The sequence below is a fragment of the Bufo gargarizans genome, chromosome 2 (assembly GCF_014858855.1).
Source record: "Bufo gargarizans isolate SCDJY-AF-19 chromosome 2, ASM1485885v1, whole genome shotgun sequence".
NCBI classification, from domain to species: domain Eukaryota; kingdom Metazoa; phylum Chordata; class Amphibia; order Anura; family Bufonidae; genus Bufo; species Bufo gargarizans.
In genome coordinates, this window is record NC_058081.1 from 525,982,088 (window position 1) to 525,997,139 (window position 15,052).

Genomic DNA, 15,052 nt, shown 5'->3' on the forward strand with positions numbered 1-15,052 from the left:
GTATGGGCGTGACCAATGTGCTGTAAGCCAATACGGTGCCCTACAAATAACAATGCGATTGGCACCCTGTGGGAGCATAATCTATGTGCAAATATTATACTAAACATACACCACTTTCATGAATGATAGATTTAGGTCTATACATCAATATTTGCACCCATGCAACTTCCCCCCATAGAGTATGTTTGCTTTTCTGCATGCTGCTAGGAATTTGTGTTTTTAAGCTGCACTCATATCAGAAAGTATTATATAAAGACTTATAGACCCCCATTTAACTCCATTATATCAGTATATAGTGCTTGCTGAATACATAAAGAATGGCTTTTCATGGAATGAATGAATGAATGAGTCAGCTGTACTAGAACATTCTGGTATATAGAGGGGATCACAAGTTGTCCATCAGGACACTCCCTTTAATTAGATAGATGGATGGTGGATAAGTGGTTAGCACTGTTGCCTTGCAGTGCTGGGGTCCTAAGGTCATATATGACTAAGGACAACATCTGCATGGAAAGTCTGTATGTTCTCCCCGTGTTAGTGTGGGGGTACTCCGGTTTCCCACCACACCCCAAAGACATACTGATAGGAAATCTAAGTTCTGAGCCCTGCTGGGGACAATGCCTGTAAACGGCTGTGGAATATGGTGGTGCTATATAAAGAAGTAAGAAACCAAAAAATTAGATGATAGATATGGAATAAACGTTTGATTGATTAATAGATAGATGAATTGTTTTTGATTTTTTCTTCTTCACTAACTATAACCTGAGCACAACAAGGGGCTTGTGATTTAGTTTCATAGAATGACTGGAATCTTACACCAGGACTATAGCTCTAGGAGGGGGCACACGGTTATTTGGTCAGGGAGCCGCCTGTAATCCCTTCTGGAATTCCGCTAGTAGTTCCAAAACTTAGTGCACATACAGCAGCTTGGCTGGTGACTATATTTTGCATGGTGGGCACTTTCAGACTGAAGCCTGGCGCTTGTGCTGTCTATACAGTGTTGGCATTTATGCTACATAATCCTACTGCAAATTTTTTTTTTAAAGATATTTTATTGGATTTCACAAGTTTATCACATCCAAACAATAGTAACATACATATCAATAAATATGTTAGATAAGGGTACTTTCACACTTGCGTTTTTCTTTTCAGGCGCTGAGTTCCATCCTAGGGGCTCTATACCGGAAAAGAACTGATCAGTTTTATCCTAATGCATTCTGATTGGAGAGCATTCCGTTCAGTATGCATCAGTTCAGTCTTTTTGACTGATCAGGCAAAAGATAAAACCGTAGCATCCAGCCAAAAAAACGGAAGACTTGCCTGAATGTCGGATCCGGCATTTTTTTCCATAGGAATGTATTAGTGCCGGATCCGGCATTCAAAATACCGGAATGCTGGGATCCGTCCTTACAGTCTGTGCATGCGCAGACCGAAAAAAAGGCAAAAAAAAATGCCAGATCCGTTTTGCCGGATGACACTGGAAAGACGGATCCGGCATTTCAATGCATTTTTCTGACTGATCAGTCTTACAAATGCCATCAGTTGGCATACGTTTTGCAGGATCTGGCAGGCAGTTCCGGATCTTTTAGCCAGAATTGAGAGCAGCTACAGTACAAAGAGCATATCATCCTTAAAGGGGTTGTCTACTTTCTGGTTACTGTTGACCAATGTGCTTGTAAGATGACTATATTACACTGACTAATATAGCGCTTGATGAAATTCTGTACCATTCTCTATATTTTATAAGGTATGCCCGCTTGTGTTCCAAGTCATTTGTGATGCCGCAGGGAGGTCCTGTCCTTAAAATGACTGCTAATAGAGGGTCATGTGACCTGGCATATCGCCTCTATGTGCTGTCTCCTCTATTCAAATACACTGCACCTACCTTCTGCAATGGTTCTGCTGGGGGTTTAGTGCAGGTGCAGTGTGTTTGGAGGAAACTAAGTGGTGTCTGACACATGACCCTCCATCAGCAGCCATCGTATGGACAAGACCTCTATGCAGACAACACAGAAGATGTTCCTAAGGCCCCATGCACACGGCCGTGTTTCACAGCCGTGTGCGGGCCGTGGAACCGCGGCCTGGATCCCTCCTGAGAGCAGGAGCGCACGGCGTCACTGGTTGCTATGACGCCGTGCGCTCCCTGCTGTCGCCGCAATACAGTAATACACTGGTATGATCTATACCAGTGTATTACTGTACTGTGCCAGCAGCAGGGAGCGCACGGCGTCATAGCAACCAGTGACGCCGTGCGCTCCTGCTCTCAGGAGGGATCCAGGCCGCGGTTCCACGGCCCGCACAGGGCTGTGAAACACGGCCGTGTGCATGGGGCCTAACAAGGGCATGTGACTTATGAAATGTAGCAAACAAAATATCAACAAAGGCTGTATCTTGGATACTCATTGGTCACAAGGAGCCAAAAAGTAGACAACCCCTTAAAGGCATACGGGTGCAGACGTTAAGGTTTCTTTGAATGGCATGGAAGTAAGGCAGGTAGAGGCACATACAACTTTACTGTACAATCTTTCACATGTCTTCACCATACAGGTGGACACAGTACTTTCAAACATTACAGCAACATATTTACAGGGCACGCAGGCTAACACACGTGGCCTCTTCAAGTCACTTTGACCACTGCTCCACGTCCTCTGCAGCGAGGGGTCACATTCTTATCATTCAACTGCATCAGCCACTGCAGCAGGTCTTTGTTCAGCACTTGCCCCCAGCAGGAGGGTGAGCACACAGTCATGGTCACACTTGCGGTTGGCGCATATGTTGGGCACTGGTATAGTAAGAGTAAGTAGTCCTTGGTCTTCTGTGCAAGGGATGTACGAGCTCATCACAAAGAGGACTTGCACTGTTTTCGGTCTACAGAGGGCAGTACAGAATTTGACACAGCTGGTCCAATGGGGTGCCGTAGAGCCTCATACAGTATGTCAGACTGTCTGGCCTGCTAGGTTTCTATAGGGGGGCACTCCTTTTAGGATGGATGACAAGAACCCCACCTTACGGACCCAGCATTCCCATACATTACCCATATACAGAGAGCTGATTGATTTCAATTGGGACAGTGTAAGTGGTGGGGACCAACTTTACAGTTTTTTGTTTTCTCATCCCCACAAAGAGCCATCATTTTTTTATTTTTCCATTGACATGTCATAAGAGGGATTATTTTTATTACAGAATGAACAGTATGAAGGGAGTGCAAACAGAGAATGTGACCCTTGTTTTGGCCTTCCTTTTGTCAAGCTTCAATAACACTTTATTTCAATTAGAAGCAGATATCCTGAGAATGTTGGAGGTTATAGTTCTAGTATATTAGCTGGGGAGTTAAAGGAGTATTCTGTTTTTATTTTTGTTTATAGAATAGGAAATTATACCATTTTCTAATATACATATATTTAAATTCTGCTCACGTTTCTGTGTAACCCATCTATGGTCCGACTAAATGGGACTAAACGTGGTGTCAGTGACACCCGGGTATTCAGTTAGCTGACTTCTATGTGCTAGACACATGGGATAATTAAATAGGACTCATGGAGTGATGATTTTTATGTGGGTATTACTACATCTACGAGGTGTGTGTATTTGCATGGCTGCCTGTCTCTACATGAACTTTTTATGTTGTAAGTATAGTTAACTGGGGAAAAAAAAAGCACGGAAGAGATATAGGGCGAACAGTGTTTCTTCTGCACAGAAAATCACGGTGCTGAGATGATGCAATATATGAACTGAAAGACATGACGTACACTTGTTGAGGTATATAGGCACTGTTGCGGAGCGGCCTCTCACCACAGGAACCCACAAAATAAACACTGGGCACAGTAAACTTTCTGGGTGGGGGCTGGCCACAGCTTTTACATAAAGAGGACTTACTGGGCATTGGTACAGGGAGGAGGAGACGCCAGGGCTTCTCAATGGGCGTCTCCTTCTCCCTGTATGTGCCGCGGTCCAATCACAGGGGAGAGCATAACAGCCAGGGAGAAGGAGACGCCCATTGAGAAACCCTGGCATCTCCTCCCTGTACCAATGCACTGTATTAACATACTGAGCGGGAAAACAGCAGGGGGGCATAGAGGGGCGCAGGAGCGATATTTGGAAAAAAAATTAAAAACAGGCAGGGTGGCAGCATCAGTATCCCGCAAGTAAAGGTATTTATCTAAACTAAAAAAAAAACACAATACAGCGCTATAACCATGCACACTATGAAAACCCACACCACCCTCTAAATATCAATACTCCCTCCCAACATACTAATACCTAACACACACTCATACATACAGTAGTGGCCCCTCCTCTACCTAGCACTAACTGTCCTTACTGTTAAAGGGGGAAAACAAGGCTTTAGGGTACACAAGGTTCAGAGGAAGGGGTAAACAGGGAGTTTAGGAGCAATATAGGTGTTATAGGGCTGAGGAAAGGGTTAGATCAGGCATCCTCAAACTGCGGCCCTCCAGCTGTTGCAAAACTACAACTCCCAGCATGCCCGAACAGCCTACAGGTATAAGCCTACAGCAGGGCATTGTGCGAGTTGTAGTTTTACAACAGCTGGAGGGCCGCAGTTTGAGGATGCCTGGTTTAGATGGTGAGGTAAGATGGGGATAGTAGGGTAGAGGATACATAGTCTCCATTAGAGCTGGAGGCAGCCTTTCTTGGAGTTGATGGTGAGGAGCTTCATCTTCTCCGTGCCTAGGGGTGGTAAAGTGTGTGGTGTGCAGTCTCCCTCTGTGTGTTCCCCATGTTGGGCTATTTAAGCCCAGTCAAAGTGTTCCCCTCTTCCCCAGCCAATCATAAACAGCACTTCCCTTTACAAAAACACACAGCAAGTTCACCTCATAACAAATAGTTCAACACCACAAGCATGGACCATGAAAAGGGGAGGAGGAATTCATTTTCAGGGCCCTTCAGGAAGAGGGAACCTTGCCCATCCGCCAAAGCCAATGGACGCATTAAGTTGAAGGTAATAGCTCTGTTAACCATCAGGTCATCAAAATCTAAATGGTGATAGTCCAACTCCCCCACGGGTACCCCCAAGGATCAGGTGTCTGAGGAGGCCATTTCCTAGGCCTGAGGATACCCTGACTCACTTTAGAGTCCCTCTTCGTGAACGTTCCTGGAGGCAACTTATACTGTCCTCCCTCCCCTTTTTATGGTGCTTGTTTGAGGTTTTGAACTATTTGTTGTGAGTCGAACTTGTTGACCACATGTTGTTTACATATTCACTTGTTGATAATGTTTTTACTTGGTGTTTGCGTTTACGTCTGTTGTAGAATGTTAACCCTTTCTACACTGGAGGTTTTTTGTTTGTGTTTTCGTTTTGCGCTCCCTGCCTTCCCAGAGCCATAACTTTTTTTATTTGTCTGTTCACATAGCCATATGTGGGCTTGTTTTTTTGTGGGACAAGTTGTACTTTCCAACGCCACCATTTAATATTGCATATGATGTAGTGGAAAATGGGGTGAAATTGCAAAAATAAAAAGCAATTCCGTCACAGTTTTACGGGTTTTTTATTTACGACGTTCAATGTGCAATAAAACTGACCAGTGACTTTCATTCTACAGGTCAGTACGAATCCGGCGATACCTTTATATGTAAAGTTTTTCTTGCGTTTTAATAATGATAAAATAATTTTAAAAAAGTTGGAAAAAAATCAGTTTTATTTTTTCGTTGCTATATTTTGACCCCTGTAACTTTTTTGTAATTATGTGTACAGTGCTGTATGGGGGCTCAATTTTTGCGGGGCGATCTGAACTTTTCAGTGATACCATTCTGGGGTGTGTCTGACGTTTTGATCACTTTTTATTTTGCAATCAAAAACTGCAAATTGCCCATTTTTTTCCCTTTTGCTGCCATACAGGGAAGATATTTTTATACTGTGGATTTTTTCGCACTTGGCGACACCCATGATGTGTATTAAATTTTTTTTGATCTTTTATTTTTATTTAGGGGAAAGGGGGAGTGATTTGAATTTTGATGTGTTTTTTTGTTTTTGTTTTTTTGTTGTTTTTTTTTATAGTTCCCAATCATTACCATAGATTGCTATTCTCATAGACCCCAATGCATTAGCATTGAAGTTTATGAGAAAATTGCTAGTTTCCTATGGAGCCCTATTACAGGCAATGGCTCCATAGGAAACGCTATGCACCAGCCTCCTGTCATTTATAAAGACAGGGACTGCTGCACACAACCTCTGTCTTCTCCGATCGCCGCACGGGGGAGCTGTAGCATCACTGGAAGTAAGCGTTTCCGGTGTTTCGCGAGCTCAGATGCCGTGGTCAGGATTGACCACAGCATCTAAAGTGTAAAATATCTGCGACTGGCATTACTGCTGGTTGCGGACATTAGCTGCGGGTGTCTGCTATAAGAAACAGCAGGCACCCCCGTGGCTATGCTCTGCTCAGGAGCCGGCGCCATCTTTCAGGACCCAGCCAGCGCCGTACTAGTAAGGCGCTGGTCAGGAAGGGGTTAAATTAAAAAATTCATGAGAAAAATGCTCTCATTCTATAAGGTTATATTTTAAGGTTTGTAGAAAATCTACTTTAAAGGGACAAAACACGTCTTGTAAAATACCTAGGTTTTGGTATTAGACCTCCTCCTCCACCTCGGCTCTTGTGAAACTACAATTCCCAGCATGCACATTTTTTTGTCCGTTCTGAAAACTCTCATGGACTTTAGAACTGAATGGAGCATGATTCAAGTTGTGTTTTAACAGCTGGAGTGCCATAGGTTGCTGACCCCTGTATTAGACCATAGTCCCCAATTCTGGACTCCCCTCACTCAGCCCGAGTGGATGGTACCCTTACCTCCAAAGATGGTCGGAAGTAGACAAGTGGCCGATCTGAGGGCCCACGATTCACTGCTGTCTTTGGTAACATGAAACCAGAAGGATTTAAATTTAGCTTTGCAATGTGAACAGATAAAATAACTGTGAGACCTCGATGTTTACCTTTGTGGGACAAATCTGCATGGCTTGTGGTCACGCTGGTAGAATTTACCAACCGGTATGTATATTTGATGAGACTTGCTAGACATATCACACACATTTCTCTTCCTGTATGTCGCAGGTATACAGTTTGAATGCAATTCCCAAGCTGATTCAGCTCTTGAGCAATAGTAATGAGGATGTTCAGCGAGCCGCCTGTGCTGCACTCCGCAACCTGGTTTATGAAGACAATGACAATAAACTAGAGGTGTACGAGCAACGTGCCATACCCACTCTCCTGAACCTGCTTAAGAACAGCCAGGATCTGGAAATAAAGAAGCAAATTACAGGTGAGGATTGTGGAGGACCCTGGGACAAAATCTTCTCTGGGGGTAAAGTCTTCTATAGAGCATCAAATCCTAAGTAAAAAAAAAGAATAGCTCCAAAAATAAGTCAAATAAAACTGCTATACGGTGATAGTGTTCGCATGACACTGCCACACAGTGTCCGAAACATACAGTGGCCATGTCTGCAGTATTAGAGAGGATTGTTTTGGTTCCTGATTGGAAGCATCTAACAACCCATACAGGCATAAAAAGTGGGTGATGGAGACCCCTGAGCTGAACCTTTTATCTGGGATTAAACTACTGTAAAGCATCCTGTTACCATAGAAGAAAAACCAAAACAAATAAAAACTCGAACAATTTGTCTAATAAGAGCACTGTACATTCCCTGTGTGCTTTACAATAAATAAGTAATACCGCCATATTGTGTCTAAACAATACTGCTATATAGTGCCCAATATTAACACACATTGGTCATAGTTGCAGCCATAACGTAAAAGGAAATCCAGTCCAGTCCAGTCCAGTGCAGTCCTTTCTAACAACCTACGTGAGCTTCTAAGAGGGTCAGATGATATTGGTGTGAACAGCAGGAGGATATAAAATGCACAGAATGCTGATTCCTTGTAGTCTAAAATAAGCGCCACTGGTGTGGAGGTGATGTAAAGATACAGTTTAGCTACAAATTTAGATTGTTCCACTTGACTTAGTGGGAGCAACATAAAAAATATGTGCGGAGTGAGCTCCCCCTAGTGGTGGCTGCAGCCAGCATTTTAACTTCTGCAGAACTCGGCAGGATATATTGTTTATTATGGAGAACACTGCTGGTACTGATTAGGGGGCACCATGCTGGCACTATTTATAGAGATATTCTGATTATGAGGGTACCCTACTGCTACTATTAATGAAAGCACTTTGGCTGACATTTTTATTAAATGTCTCTAGGGGCAAATCCTCATTGTATCTGGGATATGGACTTATATTGAGGATGTGACATTGTACATTTTAGGCTACTTTCACATCTGCGTTAGGTGCGGATCCATCTGGTATCTGCACAGACGGATCCGCACCTATAGTGCAAACGCTTGTATCGGTTCATGATAATGCAAACAGATCCGTTTTGACTTACACTGAAAGTCAATGGGAGGCGGATCCGTTTTTTAATTGCACCATATTGTGTCAGTGAAAACATTGTAAGTCAGGACGGATCCGTTTGGCTCTGCATCGTCAGGCGGACATCAAAACGCTGCAAGCAGCGTTTTGGTGTCCGCCCCTAGAGCGGAATGGATGCGGAACAGAGCCAAACTGATGCATTCTGAACGGATCCTTATCCATTCAGAATGCATTGGGGCTAAACTGAGCCGTTTTGGGCCGCTTGTGAGAGCCCTGAAACGGTTCTCACAAGCGGACCCAGAAATGCCATTGTGAAAGCATAGGTGTGTCAGCCCTTCCCGGGGTTAATTACAAAAGTTTCCACCAATAGCCCCAGGAAACTTTTAGTTTAAAATTCCAAGGTTGACATTGTGATGACTCATCTGCAGAACTGGTAGAAGCTCTTGTGATACAGTGTTGCAGCTGGCATCCTGTAGATCAGAAGTAGTTGTTCTCTTCAAAAGAATACAATGTCAGAAACCAGAAGTTGATGTTTCACACGTTAAACAAGTAATGCTGTGTAAATAGCCATCCTTCAGTTCTTCTCCTCTAAATGGGAAAAAAAAATCTGTGCTGATTACTTTCATAATAAATCTTTATAGGAATCGGAGCTCCACCTTCTTGTTTCAGAGCTCCAGATCCCTTGCATAGACATAGGGTTACATGATAAAATTCTGTGTGCCTAGAGCCACCACTAGAGGGAGCTCACTGCATGTTGGGGTATTACTGAGTGTAATCCTTTGGAGACATCCGCTTATATGGTGGATATCGGGAGTTTAAAGATAGCGCCGAAGTAGCTGAGACACCAGATGACAACAGCTTTACACAGCTGACACCTGCAGGCAGTGTCCATGATCAGAGATAACTCCAATCATGTGCACTTAATCCTTCAGATGCTGCAGTCAATAGCAACTGTGGAATCTCAGTGGTTATTTCGAGAAAGGGTGTTTTCTCTGGCCTTCGATCGCTCCCCAAGATCTTGGGGTTCCATGGAAGCCTGTGGCTTTGTGAAGTTTCCTAGGCCTCCTGTTAAAGGAGACCTGTCATCAGTTTTGCAAATTAAACCTCTTCGACCTTACCAAGTATAATTTATTTTTTTTTATTCCAATTTGACCTCCATTTCTGAGATATATCTTCTTTTTCATTTGCTACCTTGTATAGTAATTCACCATGGTTTACCATCAAAGAGGCAACTTCAGTCTGAGGTCTCTGACTGTCAGACCAGCAACATCAGAAGAATATGCAAGCTTCAGCTCCAGACAATCAATATGGCTGCCTCCCCGATGGTAAACCACAGTGTATTACCATTAAGGGCAACAAAAGAAATTGGCGGCATATATCAGAAACAAGGGATTCAGTTGGGATTTTTTTTAAAACACACACACACAACCAGCCTCCTATTATGCCCTGTTTCAGAACCCCTGCCCAAATGGTTGTGATGTCAGACCCATGTGATCTCGGAATGGTCTGGTCGACGCTCTCAATCCACAAGCAGGATAGGCGGAGTCCATTGCTTGTCATATTGAGGCTGTGAGGGAGAAAACATTAGGAGGAAGCAGCAAAGGGAAGATGGAAGGTGGAGTGGGCAGCGTTTTCAGCTCAGAGAAGGGTATAGTAGGTGTTTACATTTTTGCCTGGTCTTGCAGCGCACAGCACTAAGTGTTGTGGCTGCTGTTCATTTATGCCCACAACCTGGAAGTTCTGGTTGTAAACAATGGAATGGAGCAGGAGTATGGAGACTGAAGTGAAGGCTCAATAAAAGTTGATAGGTACACGCTCTGTAGGAGTCTAGACGAGGTTTACACAATTAAGCAATCCAACGATTGTATGTTTTTAAGTCCTCTAGGGCAGTGGTCCCCAACTTTTTTTGCACCAAGGACCAGTTTTATGCAAGACAATTTTCCAAGGGACCGGGTGGGGTGGGGGGGCATGGATTCTGGGGAGCGGCTTAGGGGCTGGATGGGGCTGACTGATTCACACGCATAACAAAACACAAGGTGCATATTAAAATATATAACACTATATAACGACTATATAAACTGACTATGGTCTCTGCTGCACTGTACCGCATTTTTTTACCCTATAAGATGCACCTAGGTTTATTTAACAATAAGAAAAAAATATTTTTCATTACACCTCACATCAGACCCCCAATGGCTCAGATCAACTCCCAAACCTTTAGCCATCTATCAGCCCCCCATGTCAGCCATCGGCACCCCATGTTAGCCCCCTCATGTCAGTCCCTCATGTCAGCCATATGTGAGCCCCTCGTGTCAGCCATATGTGAGCCCCTCATGTCAGCCATATGTCAGCCCCTCATGTCAGCCATCAGCCCCCAGTGCAAATGAAATAAAATAAAACAAAACACTTACCGCTCCTGCTCATTGTCACCATCGCGATCCTTTTCATTCTGCTGTCGGCTGTGTATAGCGGCGCACAGTGTGAGGTCACAGAGCGACCTCACGCTGTGCGCAGCCCTGCACAGCTGATAGCCGAGTCGTGGACCAGGAAGCTGTGAGTACAGATCCTTCACCGCTTCCTGGTCCTTCTGTACTAATAAAGCGCTTCCATAATGGAAGCGCTTCATTAGTACAGCGTTAAAGACTGCCCTGATCACCGCGGCCCGGCAAGCCATCTTCCAGGGCCCGGTCCTTGGCCATGGTCCGGCGGTTGGGGACCGCCTAGGGGACTAAAAATAAAAGTAAAAAATATATATTTAAAATATAAGAACAAGTAAAAAATAAATAAAATTCCCAATTTTACATATGAAAATTAAACAATGAAAAATAAATATAACTGGTATCGCCATATCCAAAAATGAACTATTAAAATATGAAATAATTTATTTGGCACGGTGAACACCATAATGACAAAAAAACAAAATGGCCGAATCAGCATTTTTTGGTCACCTGTTCCTCCCCTAAAAAAGTAAATAAAAAGTGAGCACAGTAGTAAAGCATAAGGAAAAGTATATTAATTTGATATTGCTGTTATCACACTAACCTGCAGAATAAAGGTAGCATGGTAGTTTTGGCTAACAGTGAACAGCAAAAAATAAAAATAAACAATGGCGGAATTGCTTTTTTTTTATTTATTTTTTACCAATTTCACCCCACTAAACTTTCATGTATTTCAATACATGATATGGTCAATTAAATAGTGCCATTAAAAATATACAACTTGCCCCACACCAAAAAAACAAGCCCTCATATGGCTATGTGAACAGAAAAGTAAAAACGTTATGGCTCTTAGAGGACAGAGGGAAAGAAACAAAAGCAAAAAAAAAAAATATATATATATATATATATATATATATATATATATATATAATCAGTGTATATAGTATGCTTCGGAGCTCCCTCTAGTGGTTAACGCAGGCAGAGCGATATTAACATAAACTGTCAGGGCAGGGGAATAGGAGCTCAGGTGGACATTCAGATCCTAAGAAAATCCGGTCATGTGCCGCAATGTTATTTCTTTTCTGTGATGAGAAGAGCCCCTTCCAGCAACTGCACATGTGTAAAAGTGCAATCTATGCATCCCTTTAGCTTTGCATTGGTTATTTCACCTATTACCCGAATAACAATAAATAACAATAATGCCATTTACATGCTGTTAAAAATGATCAGTAAAGATTTACAGTAGTTACATAATGTGTTGTCACTTGGTGTTCAAAGTATGTACAATGGGCACCATAGCATCCAATAGAAATAACTGTGTGACCTGTCTGTCAGGAAAGGAGCAGAATTTCTGCAGTAGCATGGCAGTATAGCCATGGAGAGAATCCTTCTTCAGTGTAACGCATGCCGCCATTCACAGATTCGCAGCACTAAGGGGGACACATAGAAAGAAAAGTTAATGTAAAGTTAAAACAGAAGCCCTCTTAATCAGATAGCAATAGCATATGTACCATAAAGTTAGTTCTTTATGGGGCACATGGAGGATTGACTTGGGCCCTACTCAGGTTAATCCCATGCCTACCTTATAGATGCTGTTAGTGCAGTGCGCTGACAACCCACCTTAAGGGTTAATAAGGTGTGTGCTAGGTTTTTTTGAGAAGAAAAGAGATTGAGAGAAGAATAAAGAGAGATTGCACCCCTGTGGCTGGAACAAAAAGAGAAAGTAAGGAATATACTGCATAAAACAATTACCTTCTACCATATTTTCAGCCTCTAGTAGAACAGTACAGTTGAGACTGAGACTGTGAGAAGAGAGAAACCAGGAAGCAGCCCTGAAGAGTAAAACCAGCCATCAAAGGGAGAAAATTGACACAGCCTTACAGCAACCTCTTAGGAAGCAAGGGAGAATATATTGGAGCATGTCAGCCATTGAGAGGAGGTGCATGATCAAAAGTCTGTGGAGACTTCTTAAAGCTTTTTTAACTCTTTGAGAGAATAGGAAGCTCCATGCACTCAGGCATACGTGGGAGGCAGGCTGCAGTTCTGTTAAGGGACTATTCCCAGCAGTTGGGTATTCTTAGTGCCACATTTTGAGAAGAAGAGAGGCTAAAGGAGATATTGCACCCCTGTGGCTGGAAAAAAAAGAGAAAAGTAAAGAATTTATACCGTCTGGATTATTTCCTCAGAGCGGAAACAATTAGGCCTGTCTACCATATTTGCAGCCTCTAGAACTGTGAAAACTATAGAACGTACAAGATCTGGCATTCCATGTACATTAAAACTTGTGGCTACTATTGTGAGGGTGCGTCTCTGAAATTTGCCACCATTTTTGCCAGTAAAGAACTGTTCATTTCCTACCCTTGCCTCAGCATTATGGACTGTTAGTCGGTTGTTATGCATCCCCACATCTACCTGCCTGGCATTTTAATATACACCACCAACACCAAGGGGCACCCTAAACCGCTACCAGGAAGGACACGCCTCACACCTGTGTGTGCCTCGAGGAGAAGAAAGGCTGTGCCCCTCTCGACTGTGAGCTGTGAGCGACCCAAGTAGTGCCAGAGAGGACCCTAGCCATCAGGCCTCCACTACCGCTCCTGTCCTCTTGTATCCAGCCTGGGCTGCTGCTTTTGCCTCAGCAGGGTCCCCATTCTTTGCAAGCAACCAAACGTCACGCTGTGGGCGGCATACTTCTAAGTAGAAAGATTTTTTTTTAATTTTTTTTTACAATTTCTGACCATATACTGTGCCCACTGTGGGGTATTTTTCCTTCTAATGTTAATAGCTTTAATATTGCAGGGCTAATGTGGAACTTGTCTTCCAATGACCAGCTGAAAGTCATGCTAATCCGAGATGCTCTGCAGACCTTGACCAACAATATCATTATCCCTTGTTCTGGCTGGAGAGATGGAGAGTATTCCAAAAACGCGCTCATGTCTGATCCTGATATATTTTACAATGCGACTGGCTGTCTCAGGTGAGGATATGCACCAAGCTATATGCACTGTATATAAGAGGAGGGGGGGCAATCGCAAGGGAAGGAGGGGGGTTAAAGTCCATAAAATCTCAGGGTCTGGGAATTTGATTCCATCTTTATTTGGACAGTAACCATGGTAACTTATTATGTTCAGACCGCCACTACCATCACCACAGCACACAGTGAAAGGGGGGAGGGTAGGACCACAAGTCTCATTAGACCCATCTTCCTCTCAGCGCTGGTGCGTCGGCAAGGTTCGGCTTGTCAGTACTGTAGAAGTATTGAATGCTATCCAGAATTTACAGCATGCTGAAATCAGCATATCTGTCACTATAGGTCTGCTTTGGTCCTATATGTTCATATGTGCCTGCATTGCTGAGAAAAGTGAAGTGCTAATATAAGCAAATCAGCCTCTAGGAGCAATGGGGGCGTTGCCATTACACCTAGCGGCTTAGTTCTCTCTGCAACCAACGTAACCTCTGCAGTTTGATTGACAGGACCAGGCAGTGAAAATGTCATCATGTCTGGCCCAGACTTTCCGTAAAGTCTCACACTGCCCCAGGCTTTTCAGTATCCAATGCGGGCGTAGTACAGTAGGAGTATTGGCAACAACCCTATTGCTCCTAGAATCTTATTTGCATGTATTAAAACATCATATTTCTCAGCAATGTGGGCACATATGACCATGGGACCAACACAGACGTCTTCAGCTGCCAAGTGCACATGTAACAGGTCAGCCAGTGTCATAGGTACAAATCTGCTGTCAGATGCCCTTGAAGATGGGTGCAATCTTTCCAAGACTGTTGTTTCTAGGTCTCGGAATGTCAAATTTCCAAACAAGAGGCAGCACTGCAGATATGGTGAAGGGTGGTTGACCCGCTGGGGTGAATAAAAACAGGTCCACCACCCTTCACCATACCTGGAGCATTGCCTCTTTGCAAATTAGATAGCTAAATAGATAGTGATATGAGGGAGAGATATCAGAGAGAGATAGCAGAGAAAGAGATATCAGAGAGAGAGAAAGAGATATCAGAGAGAGAGAGAGAGCAGAGAGAGAGAGAGAGAGAGAGAGATCAGAGAGAGAGAGAGATCAGAGAGAGAGAGAGAGAGAGATCAGAGAGAGAGAGAGAGAGAGATCAGAGAGAGAGATCAGAGAGAGAGAGAGAGATCAGAGAGAGAGAGAGAGAGAGAGATGATTTTAGTTAATTTTTACTATGCCAGCTTCCTAAATCTCCCTTGCTTTGCTTGATGCCCTGCTTGC

The 15,052-nt window shown here is 43.5% G+C and overlaps 1 protein-coding gene across 3 annotated transcripts in view; it reads left to right on the forward strand.

Moving 5' to 3' along the window:
* PKP2 (plakophilin 2) overlaps positions 1-15,052 on the forward strand; it is an 88,396-nt gene that overhangs the window by 42,783 nt on the left and 30,561 nt on the right. For all 3 annotated transcript variants that reach the window (XM_044281442.1, XM_044281443.1, XM_044281444.1), the window contains exons 5-6: positions 7,065-7,272; positions 13,614-13,791. In XM_044281442.1, the coding sequence (XP_044137377.1) occupies positions 7,065-7,272; positions 13,614-13,791 (386 nt within the window). The remainder of the gene's footprint in view (positions 1-7,064; positions 7,273-13,613; positions 13,792-15,052) is intronic.